The sequence below is a fragment of the Carcharodon carcharias genome, chromosome 9, assembly GCF_017639515.1.
Source record: "Carcharodon carcharias isolate sCarCar2 chromosome 9, sCarCar2.pri, whole genome shotgun sequence".
Classification (NCBI taxonomy): Eukaryota; Metazoa; Chordata; class Chondrichthyes; order Lamniformes; family Lamnidae; genus Carcharodon; species Carcharodon carcharias.
Window position 1 is genome coordinate 87,092,264 of NC_054475.1, and position 21,713 is coordinate 87,113,976.

At 44.2% G+C, this 21,713-nt stretch overlaps 1 protein-coding gene across 1 annotated transcript in view; it reads right to left on the reverse strand.

The window, feature by feature from the left end:
- Nucleotides 1-21,713, reverse strand: part of gdpd2 (glycerophosphodiester phosphodiesterase domain containing 2) — a 128,706-nt gene that overhangs the window by 11,757 nt on the left and 95,236 nt on the right. Inside the window, exons 13-14 of the mRNA XM_041195763.1 lie at nucleotides 18,707-18,852; nucleotides 7,380-7,527 (exon numbers count right to left, since the gene is read on the reverse strand). Coding sequence (XP_041051697.1) covers nucleotides 7,380-7,527; nucleotides 18,707-18,852 — 294 coding nt within the window. The remainder of the gene's footprint in view (nucleotides 1-7,379; nucleotides 7,528-18,706; nucleotides 18,853-21,713) is intronic.

The window sequence follows — 21,713 nt, forward strand, 5'->3', positions numbered from 1 at the left end:
ATTCACTGTTTTCTCCCTCCTTTTTGAAATAGTGGGGTTACTTTTGCCCAATCTGCTGGGATTGTTCCAGAATCTACAGAATTTTGGAAGATGACAACAAACACATCCATGGCCACCTCCTTTAGTACCCTGGGATGTGGATTATTGGACCCTGGGGATTTATCGGCTTTCAGTCCCATTAATTTCTCCAGCACTATTGTTTTAGTAATACTAATTTCCTTCAATTCCTCCTTCTCACTAGGCCCTTGGTTCCCTAGTATTTCTTGGAAGTTTAGGAAATAGAGATAGTTTAAGTAAGCTGTCTTGGTATTTGTGGATGTTAGGAATGAGTTTTAGCTTTAATGTTTAAGTTTGATTTGTTTTTCTGTATCTGTGTGTTAAGAAAAGGTCAAGTTGAGTTTTAGTTTCACTTTAAAAGGTGCCTACATTTCTAATGAAAGTTTACGACTGGAAGAGAAGTTAAGCAAACACAAGAGTAAAAAAACTGGGCTGTTGCCTAGCAACAGAGGTCCAGAGAGACAGGTCCCTCCCACAGACACACACAGAGAAGAAACTAGAAACAGCAGTTTGGTTTGGAAGCTGTTTGAGTTCAGTTGGTTTTGAAGACAGCTGCCAGGCAGAAACAGCCTAGAAGGGTCAGATAGCCAGTCCCAAGCTAAAGAAGAAAATCCCCAAGAATTCAGGGGAGTGGAACAGGAAAAAGTCCCAAGCAGACCTTCTAGTCAAAGAAAGGAGAGGAACCTGCTAACCTGCTGGCTAACGAGTGGATGCTGACTTACAACAAAGGGCTGCACACTGTAGGTGGAATCATCTACCCTCTCTAATGGTGGTGTTTGGAGGCGGGGAGGGCATTTAATTAGACAGGAGCATGGCAAGTGAGCACCCTGCTGCCTTCTTCCCTCACCCCAATTAAATCCAGGGTAGGACGGTCCGTTATTGACCTTACCACCCCACTGCCAATTGTGGCCCTTAAGTGGACAATTAAATAACTACTTAAGGATCTCATCTGCCGCAGCTCATATTAACCCAGCTGTGAGTGGGCCCGTTGTCATGCAACATGCATGACAAGTAAACCTGTGTGGGCTGCTTGTCATCTCCTGGGGGTGGGGTTTCTTCTTCAAAGGCACTCAGTGCCTGAACAAGGGACCCGTCATTGAGAAGGGGGTGCATGTTGAGAGCCAAAACCCTGCCCTTGCTGCCAATCCCTCCACATTCCCCCTACCACCCAACCCCCAACTCTCCTGTCCGGGGATCCTGGGCCTACGGCAGGTGTCTTTCCTGCAGCAGCCACAGCCTCCCCTGTAGCAGCCACAGCCTCCTCTGTAGCACTACTGAGCTAAAGAGCTGCTGGCCTTTGATTGGCCAGCAGCTCTCAGTAGATGGGACTTGACCCCCAAGATCCTGCTCCTGGGGAAAGGCCCACTGCTAGTCTCTTCACTGCCTGATTGGCTCTTGGTTCGCCGGCCCTTCCCCAAAGGATGCAACACAAGTCTCTCTCAGCTCTCCAGCCAGCAGATGAGATCCCGTCGACTCCACTCTGCCCTTTGTCTCCAATTTCGCAAAGCATTGTTTAAAAAATTGCATTGAGTTGCAGCTAGGTGGGGGTTCTTCTACTTTTAGTTAGCAGTGATGTGGAGGTGGGCCCAGAGGGGTAAGAGACAGGGATGATGGCAGTGTGGGCTCTTCTGAAGGCATCCTCAGATCCTGGGCCTCATCCTCAGCTGCTCTGACTAAGCCCCACGTGCTGCGTCCTGCCCAGATAACTGAAGTTACTGCTGCACAGATGTCAGGACCCTCAAAAGCCCAGAGGATCTCGTGGCATCTCGTGTCAGAGCAGGGGAACGGGCAACCTGCCTCTACCTCTGCTGAAGCTACGGGGGGAGGGGGGGGGGGGGGGGGGGGGGGTGGGGGGGGGGTGGGGGGTGGTAGCAACATGTTGAAGTAAGAGAAAAATCATACAGTAACAGTCTTAGTTTCAAAAAAAGGGCATCCAGTTGAGTCGTTATTACATTGATCCTGTCACATGGATGATGTTTCTTTTAATGATGGCATGAATTTACATGACCTGATAATTACCATGACATAATCTGCACTGCATACCCCACATTGACTCTAGACAGGAAAATACCAGTGAATGGCCCAAAACTCATTGTTGATGTGATGGATAAATGTCTGACTGTATCAAGGAGGTTTGTTGCAGGAAGGGATAAGGGATGTTGTTTCCAGAGGGGTTATGCTGGAACAATTACAATGCTGTGTGCACAGAAGCATGCCTTGATAAATGTGTTGTGGGCTTCTCCAGCATGTAGGTTTATGGCTGCAGCAACCAACTACACTTCAGGATGTTCATGTTCCTCCCACCCTCTCCTCTTCCTCTCAGGATGCCAGGTGCTCTCCGCCTTCCTTAGGTACCAGCTCTAGTCCTCTCTGTGGTGCAAGTTGCGCAGGGCGCAGCACACCACTTTTATCCAAGATACTCTCACCGGGACATCTTGAAAGGTGTCCCCAGATCGCTCAAGCAATGGAACCTCACTTTGAGCAAGCTTGGTAGTAAGATGGCTCTGGTTGTATTTCTGTGTCTCTGTGACAGGGTTCCTCACTGGTGTCAGAAGCCAGGTCCTGAACAGGTACTCCTTATCCCTCAGGAACCAACCTTCGAGGCTGTCTGGTAGGGTGAAGAGCTGTTGCAGCAGAGACTGCCAAAGGTTGAACTTGTCATGGCAGCTCCCTGGATACCTGGTGCATGCTTGCATTATCTTCCTGTAGTGTTCACATACCAGCTGCACATTAAAGGATTTGAATCCCTTATGATGCTACCTTGATCACCACATGGATGCAGTCTGGACCTGTGGAAATCCTGCGAGGAAGGCAAAGCCAACAGCCCTTTGAGTTTGACTGGCCATATCCATCTCAAAGTTTTTTTTTTACCTGGGGTGTGAACATCACTGGAAAGATGTGACCTAATTCTAATTACTCTTAAGAATGTGGTGGTTAGTCACCTTCTTGAATTGCTGCAGTCCATCTGGTGCAGCTACATCCACAGTGCTATTAGGAAGGCAAGTTGCTGCAGTGCATGTTGTAGATGGTACATACTGCTGTCACTGTGCACCATTGGTAGAGAAAGTGTATGTTTAAGGTGGTGGATGGAGTGTCGATCAAGTGTGCTGCTTTGTCCTGGATGTTGTCGAGCCCCCTGTGTTGTTGGAGCTGCACTCGTTTGGGCAAGTGGAAAGAATTCCATCACGCTTCTGACTTGTGCTTTAGACCGGCATTAGGGAGTCAGGAGATGAGTTACATTGCTGCAGAATTTCTCACCTTTGACCTGCCTTTGCACTCACAGTATTTATGTGGCTGGTCCAGTTAATTTTCTGGTTTATGGTAACACCAAGATGTTAAATGTGGGGAATTCAGCAATAGTAATTGTTGAATGGGGAAGTGGATAATTTCTCTCTTGTTGAAGATGGTCTTTGCCTAACATTTGCGCAGTGTGAATGTTACTTGCCACTTATCAGCCCAATTCTGAATGTTGTCCAGGTCTTGCTGCATGTGAGCATGGACTGCTTCATTATCTGAGGAGGTGCTGAACTTTGTGTAATCATCAGAAAGTGAAAATCCCCACTTCTGACCATGTGATGGAGGGAAGATCACTGGTGAAGCAGCTGAGTGTGTTCGGGCTTAGGACACTACCCTGAAGAATTCCTGCAGCAAAGTTCTGGGGCTGAGATGATTTGCCTCCAACAACCACATCCATCTCGAATTGTGCTAGGTATGACTTCAGCTAATGGAGAGTTTTCTCCCAATTCCCATTGACTTCAATTTTGCTAGGGCTCCTTGATGCTACGCTTGGTCAAATGCTGCCTTGATGTCAAGCTCACCTCCGGAGTTCAGCTCTTTTGTTGACGTTCAGACTAAAGTTGTAATGAGGTCTGGAGCTGAATGGACTTGGCAGAACCCAAACCTAGCATTGGTGAGCAGATTTTTGCTTAGCAAGTCCGCTCAATAGCACTGTTGATAACTCCTTACATCACTTTGCTGATGGTTGATAGTAGATTGAGCGGTAATTGTATTTGACCTGTTTTTTGTGGACAGGACATACCTGGGTTATTTTTAGTAGATGCCGGTCTTGTAGCTGTAGATGCAAACAATGCATCCATAACCTGGCCAATGCATTTGTGTGCTGCAGATTTCGATATCCTGGATATGTCAGCAGCTGAGTTCTGGAATGAACCAAATGCAAAGAAATTGAAGGCTGTGGTCATCTTGACAGCCTTGGGCATTAGTAGCCACCTGCTCCTATTGTCCTTAGTGCAGCCATCTGCAACCATCTGCACAAGAGCCATAGCCTTTGGAGACACTGCAGCTCTGAGAGGTTGAGGAAGTTGAGCTTTAGCCTATGGACTCTGTGCTGAAGATATTGCCTATTTCTAAATGCTGACCTGTGGCCAGCCTTCTGCTATTTTGTAGTGGTTGTGGAGAATGCTGAAGCTGCTGTTCCTCTTGGCCCTGCCGCTGTGGGTGCTGAGGTAGAGGACACTGCACCTCCTCTTCAGTGGTTCACTCAACTTCCATTTATGTGGACCCCAGTGGCACTGTGCAATCCCATGGGTGTTAAGGGGACTTGCCGCTTAGAGGTGTCTTAGGCATTTGAAATAACTAGTTCTCCATTGCTGTCCCCACACAAAATCACTGGGTTTAGGCTAAAGGGACTGCTCCTGTTGGTGTAAGCCTATGTCTGTTGCTGATCTCAATATTATTGTTTCACCTTCTACAATGCTGATATCAGGTCAGTTTTAGTCTTTAATGACTTCCCACTGTGCACTCACCTTGTCCAATGCTGAGTTGCAGACCCAGCATGTGACCCATGCAGTAGTGGGAAAGAGGAATTACTTGTTGAAAATAGCTTATAATTGTCTTTTTAAGTACCTCAATTGACTTCCTGTCACAGCCAAGAGTGTTCCCTGCTGCACTCGTAACCCTCTTCTGGGAAAGCTGGAAGGGCAGGATTGTGTCAACATCCCGACCACAATGCAATTTCCAGAATTCTTCCACCCAAATCTGCCTCCACCTGGAAACAACTACCTGGAAAAATTCACCTCTCTACCCTGACAGGGGAGCCCCTACTCCATATTGTTCTGAAGTGTAGCTGGCATATATTGTAAAATCATGCATCCAATTTTCTGAGAATTCTTTAAGGTTATAAGTCATTCATGCATTCTAATCGCCATAGTTCTAAGCATTGCTGCAAAGTGGAGTTAAATAGTTAGACGAAGGGTCATCAACCTGAAATGTTAATCTAATGTTTCACCCTCCACAGGCAGTAACTAACATGCTGAGTACTTTCAGCATTTTCTATTTCTATTTCATTCTACACTATCTCCATTTTGCTGGTATCAAAAGAGGCTCGAAATTTCAGTTCAGTTCAAAGTTTCAATTGCTGCCTACACATTAACAGTACCTGCACAGGATTTTGCCACGTACTCTTGCTACCCAAACACATGTAAATATATTGTTACCAACTATGTTAAAAGTTATTTACATGTCCCCTTCCCTCTGGTGAACTGTCAATGCTATATCCAATGCAAGGAGTTCAGCCATATAGATGAATTAAGCTAACTCTGCAAAATTAAGTGGGGCCAGCACACCATGGTTGGGCAGGTGATAATAATGTACTTTTTGACTAACGGCTGATGGAAAATTTATGACAATATTTGCATATTGCTACCATATGAACATGGCGGCCCTGAAATATGTTGGACCCTGCTTTGGCAATTCACATGTGATGGCATACCCATTCTAAATTGTGGGCTGAGGCTGATTTAAAATACAATTTTATTTAAAATATTGGAGTGAGCACATTGCACCCGACCTGTTTGATGGAACACCCTGAAGCCGTTCTAGGGTCAAAGAAAATCTTCCAGTACTTTTATTTGTCCATACAGAAGCAATTTGAGTTCTATGAAAGGTGATCGACCTAAATGTTAACTCCATTTCTTTCTCCACAGATGTACCAAAGTATAAGTATAATGCTGCTAAGTATTTCCAGCAATTTTTGTTTTTCAGAATCACAGGATTGTTACAGCGCAGAAGGAGGCCATTTGGCTCATTATGTCTGCATCAGCTCTCCAAATGAGCAATTCACTTAGTGTTATTCCTTGCCTTCTCTCCGTCGCCCTGCATATTCTTCCTTTTCAGATAATAGTCTAATCTCCTTTTGAATACCTCGACTGAAACTGCCTCCACCACACACGGAGACAGTGCATTCCAGACCTTAACCACTTGCTGCATGAAAAGTTTTTCCTCATGTAGCTTTTGCTTCTTTTGCCTGATTTCAGATTTCTAGCATCTGTAGTATAAGGAGTTATTGTTAAATATGTAAATGTATAGTCCATATCATCAGCGATGTAAGATCACATGACAGAGCATGGAGAGATAGTTGTATGTAGAGCCTCATGCTGAGTCTGTATTGTGCATAGTTAGTACTATGTTAAATAAAAGGTAAAGTTTACCAACAGCCTTACTTCCAACAGTATCTGTAAATGTAGACCATGAACAATTCCTTCTAAGATCCACAATGATAATAACAGAATATCCACTTTATTTTGCTTTTGTAGATGCAATTTTCAGGCATTTTATAATAACTGATTTCCTCTTGGATTGATTACTTTTTTCTTGATAGCTTTTCCAGAAGCATTTCCTGAGGCCTCAGCAATCTCTAGATCAGTTTTTACCAAGGGCACACTTCCTAGAGAAGCCTGGGAACTCCTTCAGATACAATCTCTTGATGCCAGGAAGGGGTTCCCAGGAGGGACAGGCACAAGACATATCTATCATCTTTCCCTACTGAAATTTAAAAAGAATTAAAAATGTACCTGGGCTGGAATCCCAGCAAAGCTGGGTCTCCCCACAAATTCCTGCACCACTCAAAGATCGAAAATAAGATTTCTGCCCAATGTGACTCTAAGAATTTCAGGACAGGTATCTTCATATCTGACTAATTACCAGTAGAAACAATCTGGTCTGCTTCGTCATAGACAGCACGGGTGGAATTTGATGGCAGTGGGATTTTATGTTCTCACCGAAGTCAATGGAGTTTAGAATGGCTCGCTGCATTTTACGGCCCTGTCCCCACCAAGACAGGACTTTAAAATTCCGGCCCATGTCTTTGTTCTTAAGATAGTTGTCTTGAGAAAGAGAAAAGTTTCATTTTACTACTTAAGATTTCAGGAAAATCATTTGCCTACTGTCTATATGCATCAAATAATTCAAGAATAAATGAAGGAACATTTAATTTGAGCCAGGACCAACCCCATTCCATTACAGGTCCCCCACTCTAGATCTATAAGGTTTATCATTTTGATTGGTTTAAAAGACTCACTTACAATGTGCCAAATAGGTTCATTCATGTTCTTGAAGAGATGACAGGCGTTGGTTGTGACAGATTTCACTTTGGCGCACCACAGTGTGGAGAACAGCCAACGTTCATTGACAACATAAAGGTTTGTGCTGATGTTCTTTGCTGCATAGTTTCTGAAGGTATTTGGAATGTGACAAAAACATTTTAGTTGAAGACTTCTAATAAGATGACAAATTACTCTGGACAAGAAGGTTAGAGCTTCATTACATGAAATGTTCTTATCTCATTAGAACTAAAATTATTTTTATGACACCATCCAGTGGACATGTTTGGAAACACAAGTTTCAGAAGCAGCTAGATCTCCAGATTTATAGAGGAACAAAAAAGTAGTGGAGGCAATACCCCATTGTTCTGTCTCAACCTAAAGAGTCCAGGCAGAATACCAATAGCAAACCTTCTCTGACTAATCTTCTCAGAAATTCTTCTCTTCAAGGCAATGTCATTTCCTGATCCTTGTGTATGGAAGTTCAGAGTGTTAACTGTTGTTCACTGAACTCGCCGACAGTAAACCAGGAAGTAGCATGGCACTGATTACCCTTTACAGTTGATTTAAATTTTCAGAAAAGCAAATAAGGGATTAGATTAAGATAGAAGTGAAAATATGATAAACCATCTTTAAAAAATTATATTTTAAAATTATTGGAAATTTTATATATTGCTGAAAAGAGAGACGTATTGCTGAAATTTTTTGTCTTGCACTCATCAGGACTAAAGCAAAAAAAGCCAAATTTCAAATGATCATAATTTATACTATAGGAGTAAAGGTGCTGACTGGTTGGCAAGTTGATCCTGATTGGCTTAGGCGTTGCCATGTCGCTTCATGTTAGTGGATGCTGCCATCAGTCCAGAAGGATGTTCTGTCTACCATATAATAGAGCAACGTTATGTAGGAATTTCAGTGTTGGTATGATGCCAGATACATAGGCTGTACTTCCCAGCAATGGGCTGATCAGATCAAACAGCACAGTCCTTCAGTTATTCATGGTAGGCAGATTACAGACTGCACTCAACCAGCCCATGCTTACAAAACCCAAAACAAAATGTCTACTGTTAGATGCGATTCTGTGATTGGGCAGCACTTGCTGAACAATCCTGAGTATGCTAATAGCAATACATAACAACCAATTTAGGTTGATCAGTTGGGGCAGAATTGTCCCAGATTTACGCCAAGGAAAAAGGAGATTTTACCCACAAGCTGCCATGGTGGCTTTTCACGCCATATCGTCCCAATCCCACTTCATTAATCACACATTCCCAGGAAACACGCCATTTCAATGGCAGGCAGACTCTCATTCACCCGCTACGTCATCACCTTGCCGATTCACCACGCTGGGCACCATATTTAAAATTCAGCCGCACGCACACCTCTCAGTCCTTCCAGCCCACGACTGCTACAAAGATGACATGGCCCGAAAGGCAAGAAGACTGCAGCCTCCTGGTTTAATGACATGTCCCTTGAGCGCCTTTTGGAGCAGTGAAGGCCCGCCGTGATGGCCCCTACCACTGCTCAGGCTGCAGGATGGGTAGCAACATCACTAATCCAGCATGGGAAGCGGTGGCAACGGTGGTAAGTGCCAATGCCCTAAAAAAGAGGACAGCCACCCAGTATCGCAACAGGATGAATGATCTCATCCATTCCACCAGGGTAAGTCACTCTTCTCATCACTCTCAACTCTCACATGCATAAATCCATCACACATCCACAGGGATTTCACATCTCAAGGGACAACACCACTAACTCTCTCACACACCCTCACATCTTCCTCAGGCTCAGATCCTCTGGAGCTCGTGTCCTCATCCCCTCCATGTTTCCACTCAACACACAAATGTTCCATACAGTGCCATGTGTCCTGCTCTCACACACTACATCTGTTTTTATGCAGAAGGAGCTGGCTCACAACAGCAGGGCGAGGTGCCAGATCGGGGGTGGAGTAGCCCACATTAGGCTGCTCACTCACTTGGAGGAGCATGCCATCGTGCTGACTGGTGAGGATGTAGACCATGCCTGTGGCGATGGTGAGGTCGGTGGCAAACACCCATATGACGATGCTTCACCACATCATCCCTTCCTCAACACAACTGTGAGTGCTCTCTCTCCTTTTGACTCTGCTGACATGCACTAATTATCCCTACTTCGGTTCACAGGGAGCTCTGCCATGTGACCGACCCTCCCAGCCAGCTAGTCCCTCAGCTCCATCCATGTCTTCACCTCCAGCCAAGAGGACTCCTCCATTGAAGAAATAAGCAGCCTGAAGCACCCCTCACAGCGCTTACCCACACAATCCACCAGCGCAGAGAGACACACCTCCGTGGGACCTAGATATGGAGCAGACTTGGGTTCACAATCTGGTAGTCACCGCACAGACTCGTGTCCGCAGCAGGAGGAGGCAGATGCAGCTGAGCTCCCTGGCACTCAGAGGACTACTGGGGAAGAGACATGTGTGAGGTCCAAGTCAGATGATGAGCCTCTGGATTTGACTATCCAACTCATCCTGCAAAGTCAACTCTTTGTTTTAAACAAAGAGTGGGGTGAATGTGGAGAATTCATTTTAAACAAAGAGCAGGGTGAGTGTGGAGAATTAACTTAAAAACTGCACGGGGTGAGTATGAAGAATTCATTTTAAAAACTGTGCGGTGTGAGTGTGGAGAACTCATTTTAAACAAAGAGTGGGGTGAGTGTGGAGACTTTGTTTAAAAACCATATGGGGAGAGTGGACAGTCATTTTAAACAAAGCGCGGGGAGATTTCATTTAAAAAGAGCGGGAGAGCAGCTGATCAGTGAGTTGGATTGGTGAGTATTTCTAGTCTTGAAAGTAAAATTAAGGTCCATAGTTTGTGTTTAGTCTCTAGGTCTTTATTTTCTCTTTCTTAAAAATAACTTTTTAAATATAAGATCGATACTGGTGTAAAAAAAAAATTACAATAAAGTGTAAAGAGCGGGTTTACTAGAGTAATTAATCAATAAATTAAATAAAATTAGTGATGGCAGGACGGGTGATGTGTTGCTTCTGCAGCATGTGGGAGCTGCTGGACACCAAGGTGATCCAGAGTGAACACATCTGTAGTAAGTGTTTACAGCTCAAGGAACTTTGGATCCGAGTTGAGGAGCTGGAGTCCGAGCTGCAGATGTTGCAGCACATCAGGAAGGAGGAAAGTTACCTGGGCACATTGCTTCAGGAGGCAGTCACACCCCTCAGATTAGGTAATTCAAATTTGGTCTGTGATCAGGGACAGGAGGGTGTGACTGCAGGTGAGGCAGGTATGAGGATCCAGGGGGTAGCATTCAAGGAGCCTCAGCCCCTGCAATTGTCCAACGGTTGCGAGATTCTTGCAAGCTGCATGGACGAGAACAGGGATTGTAGGGAGGATGAGCGAACTGACCACGGCCACGTAGTACAGGGAGCCATTCAAGTGGGGGAGGAAATAGGAATGTAGTAGTTGTAGGGGACAGTATAATTAGGGGGGTAGATACTGTTCTCTGCAGCCGTGAGCGTGAGTCCTGAAAGCTCTGGTGCCAGGGTTAAGGACATCTCCTCAGGGCTGGAGAGGAACTTGGAGTGGGAGGGGAGGGATCCAGTGTTGTCATCCATGTTGGTACCAATGACATTAATAGGACTAGAAAGGAGGGTCTGGTGAAAGAATTTGAATAGTTAGAAGCTAAATTAAAAAGCAGAACCTCCAAGGTAATAATCTCGGGATTGCTACCTGAGCCAGGGGCAAACTGGCACAGGGTAAATAAAGTTAAGAAGTTAAATGCGTGGCTCAAAGATTGTTGTGGGAGGAATGGGTTTCAGTTCATAGGCGCAGGCATTGGTACTGGGGTAGAAGAGAGCTGTTCCAGTGGCTCGGGCTTCATTTGAACCGTGCTGGGACCAGCGTCCTGGTGAATCAAATAACTAGGGCTGTAGAGAGGGCATTAAACTAAATAGAGGGGGGAAGGGTTCTGCAGAGGGGATACGTAGGCTTATAAAGCAAAAGGATTCGGCAGCCTTGCAGGGTAGCTATTTAGGCAATGATACCCAGAGTGTGACAGGAAGGGACAGAGTGTACAAACATAAAAAGCTGCAAACAGGGTCAAAGGGGGAAAAAAATGATAAAGAGCCAAAATTAATGGCTCTTTACTTAAATGAACATAGTATTTGGAATAAAATAATTGAATTAACGGCAAAAATAGAGGTTAATGGATATGATCTTATAGCCATTACGGAGACATGGTTACAAGGACATCAAAGCTGAGAACTAATATTCAGGGATATGTGAATTTTTGAAAGGACAAGCAGGAAGGAAAGGGTGGTGGGGTAGCCCTGTTAGTACAAGATGGAAAAAGTACAATAGGAAGAAATGATCTTGGATCGGAAGATGTAGGATCCAAATGGGTGGAGGTAAAAAATAACAAAGGGAAGAAGGCACTGATGGGAGTAGTCTATAGGCCCCCTAACAGTAGCTATGCTGTAGGACAGAAAGTAAATCAGGAGATAATGAGGGCATGTAAAAATGGCAGTATATTAATCATGGGTGACTATAATCTTTATGAAGGTTGGGAAAATCAAATTGGCAGAGGTAGCCATGAGCAAGAATTCATAGAGTCTATTCGGAACAGTTTCCTAGAACAATATGTTGTGGATCCAACCAGGGATCAGGCTATTTTGGATCTGGTAATGTGTAATGAGGCAGGTTTAATAAATGATCTCAGGGTACAAGATCCCCTAGAAAACAGTGACCATAATATGGTAGAATTTAGCATTCAGTTTGAGAGTGAGAAACTTGAGTTGGAAACAACTGTGCTAAACTTAAATAAGGGTAATTACAAAAGAATGAGGGCAGAGTTGGATGGAGTGGACTGGGAAAGGAGTTTAGCAGAAAAGACGGTTGATGAACAATTGCAGACGTTTAAGAAAATAGTTCATGACTCACAACAAAGATATACTCCAGTGAGGAAGAAGGATTCAAGGAAGGGGATAAACCAACCATGGTAAACCTAGGAAGTTAAGGAGTGTATCAAATTGAAAGAAAAACTTTACAATGTGGCAAAGATTAGTGGTAAGCCAGAGAATTGGGAAAATTGTAAAAACCAACAGAAGATGACCAACAAAAAAAGAGGGAGAAAATAAACTTTGAGGGTAAACTAGCAAGTAATATAAATATATATATATATATATATACACATCATATATATATATATGACTTGGACAAGCTGAATGAGTGGGTAAATGCATAGCAGACACAGTATAATGTGGATAAATATGAGGTTATCCACTTTGGTAGAAAAACAGTAAGGCAGATTATTATCTGAATGGCTATCAATTGAGAGAGGGGAATGTGCAACAAGACCTGGGTGTCCTCGTACACCAGTCGTGAAGTTAAGTATACAGGTGCAGCAGGTGGTAAAGAAGGCAAATGGTATGTTGGCCTTCATAGCTAGAGGATTTGAGTACAGGAGCAGAGATGTCTTGCTGCAATTACCACACCTGGAATATTGTGTGCAGCTTTGATCTTCTTATATGAGGAAGGATGTTATTGCTATAGAGGGAGTGTAGTGAAGGTTTACCAGACTGATTCCCGGGATGGAGGGTCTGACATATGAGAGATTGAGTCGGTTAGGATTATATTCGCTGAAGTTCAGAAAAATGAGGGGGGTTCTAATAGAAACCTATAAAATTCTAACAGGACCAGACAGGGTAGACGCAGGAAGGATGTTCCTGATGGTGGGGGAGTCCAGAACCGGGGGTCACAGTATGACGATACGGGGTAGACCGTTTAGAACTGAGATGAGAAATTTCTTCATCCAGAGAGTGCTGAGCCTGTGGTATTCGCTACCACAGAAAGTAGTTGAGGCCAAACCATTGTATGTTTTCAAGGAGGAGTTAGATATAGCTCTTGGGGTGAAAGGGATCAAAGGATATGGGGAAAAAGTGGGAGCAGGCTATTGAGTTGGATGATCAACCATGATCATAATGAATGGCGGAGCAGGCTCAAAGGGCCGAATGGCCTACTCCTGCTCCTATTTTCTATGTTCCTATGTTAAATGGACAGTAAGAGTTTTAAATATATAAAAAGGGAGAGAGAGGCCAAAGTGAACATAGGCCCCTTAGAGAATGAGGGTGGGGAAATAATATTGGAGAACCAGCAAATGCAGCGGAGTTGAATAACCACTTTGCATCAATCTTCACGGTAGAAGACACTAATAGTATTCCAAATATACTAAATAATCAAGGGGCAAAAGGGGGGAGGAAATAACTACAATAACTATCACTAGAGAAGAAGTACCAGGGAAACTAATGGGGCTAAATGCCGATAATTTCCCTGGACCTGATGGGTTGCATCCTAAGATATTAAAGGAAGTAGCTGCAGAGATAGTGAATGCACTGGTAGTAATCTTCCAAGACTCCTTAGATTCTGGAAAGTCCCAAAGGATTGTAAAACTGCCAATGAAACACCCTTATTTAAAAAGGGAGAGAGACCGAAAACAGGGAACTATAGACCAGTTAGCTTAACATCATCTTAGGAAAATGTTAGAGTCTATTATAAAGGATGTAATTGCAGAGCATTTAGAAATGCATAATATAATCAAGCAGAGTTAGCATGGCTTCATGAAGGGGAAATTATGCCTGACAAATTTATTAGAATTCTTTGAGGAGGTAACAAGCAGGGTAGAAAAAGGGGAACCAGTAGATCTAATATATTTAGATTTCCAAAAGGTGTTCGATAAGGTACTGCACATAAGGCTACTTAATAAGATAAGAGCTCAAGGTGTTGGGGGTAGTATATTAGCATGGATAGAGGATTAGCTAACTAATAGAAGGCAGAGAGTTGGGATAAGAGGGGCATTTTCAGGATGGCAACCTGGAACTAGTGGAATGCCATAGGGACCAGTGCTGGGGCCACAATTATTTACAATATATATTAATGACTTAGATGAGGGAAATGAATGTACTATTGCCAAGTTTGCAGATGACACAAGAATAGGTGGGTAGGTAAGCGGTGAGGATGACACAAAAAGTTTACAACGGGCTATAGACAGGTTAAGCGAGTGGGCAAAAACATGGCAGATGGAATATAATGTGGGAAAATGTGAGGTTATGCACTTTGGCAGGAAGAAAAGAAGAGCTGAATATTATTTAAATGGAGAAAGACTGCAAAAAGCTGCAGCACAGAGGGATTTGGGGGTCCTCGTGCATGAATCACAAAAAGCTAGCAATCAAGTTCAACAGGTAATAGGGAAGGCAAATTGAATGTTGGCCTTTTTTTCAAAGGGAATGGAGTATAAAACTAGGGAAGTCTTGTTAAAACTGTACAAGGCACTAGTTAGATCACACCTAGAATACTATGAACAGCTTTGATCCCCTTATTTAAGGAAAGATGTACTGGCTTTGGAGGCAGTCCAGAGAAGGTTCACTAGGTTGATCCTGGGTATGGAGGGATTTTCTTATTAAGAGAGGTTGAATAGGTACTCATTGGAGTATAGAAGAATGAGTGGCGACCTTATTGAAACATATAAGATTCTTAGGGGGCTTGACAGGGTAGATGCGGAGAGGTTGTTTTCCCTTGTGGAAGAATCTAGGACCAGAAGGCATAAGCTCAGAGTAAGGGATCGCCCGTTTAAGATAGAGATGAGGAGGAATTTCTTCTCTCAGAAGATAGTTAACCTGTGGAATTCTTTACCACAGAGGGCTGCAGAGGCTGGGTCGTTAAATATATTCAAGGCTGAGATAGACATATTTTTAATCAGTAAGGGAATCAATGGTCATGGGGAAAAGGCAGCAAAGTGGAGTGGAGGATGTTCAGATCAGTCCAGCACAACACGAAGATGCGTGCGGACCTGCATTCCATTGTGGTAGCCATGGGTGATCTCCTGTAGTGGCAATGCGGGAAGGAAACCGACACCTCGACATCCCCCCACGTGCTCCTTCACCTCAAGGAGTCAGTCCAGGACCCTTGGGCATCCGAAGGGAGGAGGAACAGCAATTGGACACCTCTGGGTCATCCACTCAGGACTCTCAGAGGCTGTCCTCTCCCTCCGAGTTCCCTTTGCCTGTGATCCCCTCAATCTTGTCCTCTGTCACTGCAGAGGGAGCAGCTGACCCACAGGAGGACAGCCAAAGCAAACCAGGGCCCCCAAGGCCTCAGCTGTCCAGAGGACCCATGCTAAAGTCATCAGCGGCAGCAGGGCCAACCATTGTACAGGCTGTCTCCATCCCTGCTGTGGATGTTAGGGAGCAACTAGAAGCCTAAAGCATTCAAAAGTTAAGAAATTCTAATCACAGTTGGTTGCATGGATGAGCATATCTGTCATTTTACAATCTGAAAATATATGCACTTTCACTGAATAATGTGTAATGGTGTCTTTCAGTTTCATTGACAGGCTTTGCAAATCCTCCCACTGCATTCACAGCCCCATGACACCCCCCCCAGCCAATAGCAGTTCATTTGCATGCAGCCGGCCCAGGAGTGATTCTGAAGAAGTGTGTGTGTGGCAGGGCCTTTTCGAACTTTGTGCAAGCATTTTCCCATGCACATGGATCCCTGTTGAATCACACTCATCTCAATGTCCTGAGCATTTTCAATGCTGCCTGCTGGGGCTCACTTTCAGCTGACCATCTAAGCTGACACATCTCTACCCACCCAATGATCACACTTCTATGCAGCACCTGATCTTGCCCACCATGAGTCTCGGTTCACATTTGATTTAGCTAGCACGGTAGTGCTAGTTTTTCTTGTGCACCCCCGTCCTTTCCTCTCCACAAGTCACCCATTTCCTTTCCCCCATCACTGTCGACCTCCCGGCATCACCTTCCACCTCCCCTCTGTGAGCTACCAGCCATAACACTTTTCTTTCAGGGATGTCTCGGTGAACATGCATGTTCCCTTCCTTCACGAAAATCCCACCCCTATCCACAATAACCTCCCTGATCACCTCCTTCCCACCCCCAGGATTTGTGTCTGCCTCTGAGTCCCCACCAACCACCCTCACTGTCCCTTCTTCCGATACCATTGCACCTTAACCCTCCCAGCCTACTGTCTCACTCTGCCCTCGGTCATTCTCACCATTCCCTCTTACCCCGCCCACCTTTAGTTCACTCCCCACGAGGCAGCCATGGACTCAACAGAGCCCTCCCTTGCATACTCACCTAGACATCCAACCCTCTAGACTCCTTCCCCTCTTGGAAATCCTTCCCCTCTTGGAACTCCTTTCCCCCCTTGGAATTCCCCCCCTCTCCCCCAACACTTAGTCCTTCCCCCTTCCTGACTCCTTCTTCCACCTTTACTTTTTCCTCCAGCCTTGCTCCTTCCTCTCCTTCCGGACTCCTTCCTGCCCCCGGACTCCTTCCTGCCCCTGGACTCCTTATTCTCTCTGGACTCCTTCCCTTACACCTTCCTCCCCCGCCTTATACCTACATCTCCAGTTGCCGTCCTCTCTCCCAACAGCCCCTCCTCCCCCTTTACTCCCTCTCCCTGTAGTCCCTACCCTGTACTCCCTGCACCCTCCAAACCTCACCCTCCAACACATTAGTTACCCCTTCCCAACCTCTCACTCCCCAAAACCTTCATACCTCCGCTCCCAACCTCACCCTCTGACACATCTGTTACCCCCTTCCAACCTCTCTCCCCAACACTTTTGTTTCCCTCCTACCAACCTCACCACTCCCCCAACACATCTTCTCACAGTCGATCCTAGACCTTCCTCTCCCACCCCATGGTACAGCTCCCTCTCCCAGTCACAGTTGGATCTTCCTCTCCACCCCCTCAATGATCATCCACTGTGAGCAGACCCTCAACGGTGACTTCCAACCTCCATGAGCTGCTTTGCAGCGGAGCCAGGTCCATGAGAATCCACCCAGTATGCAATGGACCTTCCTCCAGAGTCCTGTTGGTGTCAGGCTCCAGCATCTTCTGCTCCTTGGATGTCCACAATGTGAGCAAGGCACTGACAGTAAGTCCCAACTTCTGCATGTCACACTTGTCAAGATGTGTTCTGCACTGGCGTGTTTTCCCGCCGACGTAGGTGGATGATCCAGCTTGGGTGAACGATTCTGGCGGGATGGGCTTATAATAATATGCACATGTATTATAATGAGGTTCCCGATGGCAGGAAATACGGCCCGCCATCGATGGGCAGAGCGGATGATTGTGAACTAGTTTCACAATGTCGTAAAACTAACTTTTGGCTTTCTCACCGTATTGTCTCCTCATGCTGCCAAACATGTCCAACGCCAGCAGGCACAGAAAATTCCATCCTTGAGCTTGCAGCTTGGCTCATTTACACTTGCTAGAAGCGACATATATTCGGATGCAGGGATCACTGCCTGCAAGCAAAAGGAATATGTCCAAGTTCCTTGCGCCTTTTTTGAACTACCTGGGAGCTTGGGGAACCTATAGTTCCCCATTGATTTCTCCATGGCAACACCTTGGCCAATCAGAGTCGATGTGCCAACCAATCAGCACCCCTTTTTCCTGTAGGATAATTTGTTGTGATCTTTTGAAATTTGGCATTCTTGCATTTGCTCTGATGAATGCAAGATGAAGATTTTGGTTTTTCAGCAATATTCAAATTCTGTACTAACAAGTGAAAACTTTATATCATAATGGAGAAATTTGATAAACATGAAGTTAACTTCTCAGAACTAGTGAGGGCATTTAGAATAGTTATGAACTTAGCACGCCGTTAAAAATCCAGTTATACTTCATTCAGCAAGGTGTAATTTTTCAAGGATTTTTACAGCAAGGCTGAAAGCATAAAAGTGGAAGTTTCTGCCAATTCACTGATTGCTTAGGGATTGCATTCTGGGAGAAACCTCAACAGCACATCTGGAGGAGTTACAAATTACTAACAACATCTGGATTTCTGCATTTTCTTGAACATGTGGACACATGATGTTGCGGTCAGTTACAGAGGAGTAATGCACTGACAGTTTCATCATTTCCACTACAAAATTCTTGCCATTATGTTTTGAGAGCAATGATACAAATTTGTACTCCTGTTGCTGAGCATGATCTTGTAAAATTCTACCCTGGGAACATCTATCAGGTACTATTCTGTCCAGAACAAAAAAACTCATGGGGAGTGACATTAAATTCCTGATATTCTTGCCTGGATGTTGAGGCTCTGTACTGGGAAAATGATTTCATAAAATTACCCCAATAGTACATTGGACCACCAAAAATGTCACTATTGCATCCTCAGAAATGTATCCAACTGTAACATTATCAACAATTGCCAGCACTCTGTTTTTGCACTTTTTCTGGTTAGGTTCTAGTTTGTAAGTATGCTGTGGTATTTTCAAAGAAACTTACCTGATCTCCATGAAGCTGATGCTACTATAGCGAACGTTGATGGTGTGAATGTTCTCCCTATGCAGTGTTTCTGGGTCAAGTTTTTCTCCCACAATCTTCTGAAAATCATTGGGTGTGCTATTCTTATTGTTTGCCAGCCACAGGATCTAGAGGGAACCAAATATGCAAAGACTATTCAGAAAGGAGCGTATTTGCTCAAGCATTCTGGTGCTTTACTCTTGTCCAGAAGTCCGAGACCGTCAAAATATTTGAAGCTCCACAGAATTGTTGCAGTGTAGATGGAAGCCATTTGGGCCATTGTGTCTGCACCATCTCTCTGAATGAGCACTTCACCTAGTGCCATTCTCCTGCCTTCTCTCTGTAACCCTGTAGATTGTTTCTTTTCAATTAATCATCTAATTCCCTCTTGAATGCCTCGAATGAGCCTGCCTCCACCACATTATCAGGCTGTGCATTCCAGACCCTAACCACTTGCTTTGTGAAAATGTTTTTTCTCATATTGCTTTTGCTTCTTTTGCCAATATTTTAAATCTGTGCCTTCTCGTTCTCAATCCTTTCACGAGTGGGAACAGTTTCTCCCTATCTACTCTGTCCAGACACCTTATGATTTTGAATAACTCTATTAAATCTATTCTCAGCCTTTTTTCTCTAAATAAGAGTCCCAACTTCTCCAATCTTACTTCATAACTGAAGTTCCTCATCTCTGGAACCATTCTCGTAAACCTCTTCTGCACTCTCTGTAATGCCTTCACATCCTTACTAAAATGCGGCACCCAGAACTGTACACAACACTCCAGCTGAGGCCTAACTATTGTCTTTTCCAAGTTCAACATAATTTCCTTGCTCTTGTATTCTATGCCCTATTAATAAAGCCTATGATACTCTATGCTTTATTAACTGCTCTCTTAACCTGTCCTGCCACCTTTAATGACTTAAAGAACCAAATGTTCGACAGCTCACAATTCTCCATTAAGAATTCTTCACACTTTCAGGGCTTAATTTTCATATACCCATAAGGGTGAGGTTGGGCGTGGGCGTGCTTTGAAATTAGCACTCTCGGATGGCATGTCAATCTTCCAATGCCTCCAGAATGCACAGCTATTTTCAAAGTGGGGGTTGGGAGGAGCCGTAAACATGCTCACCTCCAATTGCTGCCCACTAAGCAAATAGAAGAGCTTGTTAACAGGCTGGAGAGGGCAGAAGGTGATTTTCAAATCACAGCTCGGGAATAGTGAACAGTCTGATCTACATTAGTGCACAGCTGTTGGGAGAAATGCATGGAGCATTGCTTAAGTAAAATTATTGGGAAAAAAAGGTTATTCACACAGAGCAGGTCTGTACATTTTCATTGACCATTTGACCACTTGTCTTTGTCATGAAGCTGCTGACCCTCTGATCTCCTGTCTCCTCTATTCTGCAAGGCAACTGCAAGCCCAGTCTTGGCTGTCCTCTGCCTTTTAGAATTTCACTCTATAGAGGTTAGGTGATCTGCATTTTAAAATAACGGCAGACTCAGCGCGGGATTGGGATCTGGAAAGATCTGGGCTTCGGGTTTCTGATCCTGTGAGAAATGGATGTTATTTTAAAAATATTGAAGGGTCATGAGGACTCGAAACGTCAACTCTTTTCTTCTCTGCCGATGCTGCCAGACCTGCTGAGTTTTTCCAGGTAATTCTGTTTTTGTTAATAGGAGATAGGTTGTCTGAAGGGTTTAAAACATGAAAAGGATAGAGGTGTTAGGTTTGAGGTACAAGAGAATAGGTTGGATCTAACATTTGCATTTTTAGATAAGTTCAGAGTTTGTTTGAATTACAAAGGGAAGAGGTAGAAAGAAACATGTTTGCATCTTGCAGGAGTTCCATAGGTAAACAGAAGTGGGGATATTATATTTATTGACCCAAAGCAAAGGCAAGATGGAAACATAAAATATCTTATATTTGGAAGGATTTGAGTTTCAAAGAGGTGTGAAAACAATGGAACCTGAGATGAAAAGGGAAAAACGGTATTTTAGAGTTACCGTGGAGAGTTAAGGGGAGCTGTTTGAGCTGCTATAGTTGAGCTGTGAGCTGAGCTATGAGATGTAGCTGTTGTTGAGCTGGAGCTGAGTTGGGAGCTGTGGCTCTGGCCTGGGAGAAGATGCAGGTTTGAAGTAGCCATTCAGTCAAGCCAGAAAAGTGATAGGCTGTCCACTGCAGGGTGGAGGAGAGTTACAGATCATGTGGTATGCCCTTATTAAAGCCACAGCAATTGGCCTTGGGTAATATTACTGGATTTTTATAGTTAAACATCTATAAGGGAGTATTGCCCGGAAGATATTTACTTGTCGGTCTGATGAAGTAGAGTCTTTGTGGGGAAATGTGTCGTAAGACTAACCTTAATTGTAATCTTGTGTGCTCAAGTTTTCTTTTATTCTTGTTAATAAAACTTTCACTTTTAATTTTTTTTAAATCCCAAAAGTGTTACTGAACTTCTTGCTGCTGAGATCAGTGCATCATCTTCTCGCTTTCAGAATACAAAAGAATAGTATGGCCTGTAAGCCAAGTTTTCCTCTGGGATTTGGTTTGCACAACAATTAATATCAACTGTGGTCATAACAGACCCTGGATTGAAAATCAAGCCCTCTGTGACTGTTCTATATTTCACTGTCCCCCTGCTTTTCCTGTATATCCTAATATCCCCAATATGTGCCCACTATATCCAACTATTCATCCATGTGTATCCTTTATGTATCTCAGTTTCTGAGTGTATTATGGGTATCCACAAGTGGGCTAATTTTGATCCTTCATGACTATCTCACTTGCAATTTGATTTGACCCCTTGTTTTATTGCAAGAAACATAGTTTTTTTAAATTCATTCACAGGATGTGGGCTTCGCTGGCTGGGCCAGCATTTATTGCCCATCCCTAGTTGCCCTTGAGAAGGTGAGCTGCCTTCTTGAATCGCTGTAGTCTATATGGTGTAGGTGCCGTTAGGAAGGGAGTTCCAAGATTTTGACCTTGTGACAGTG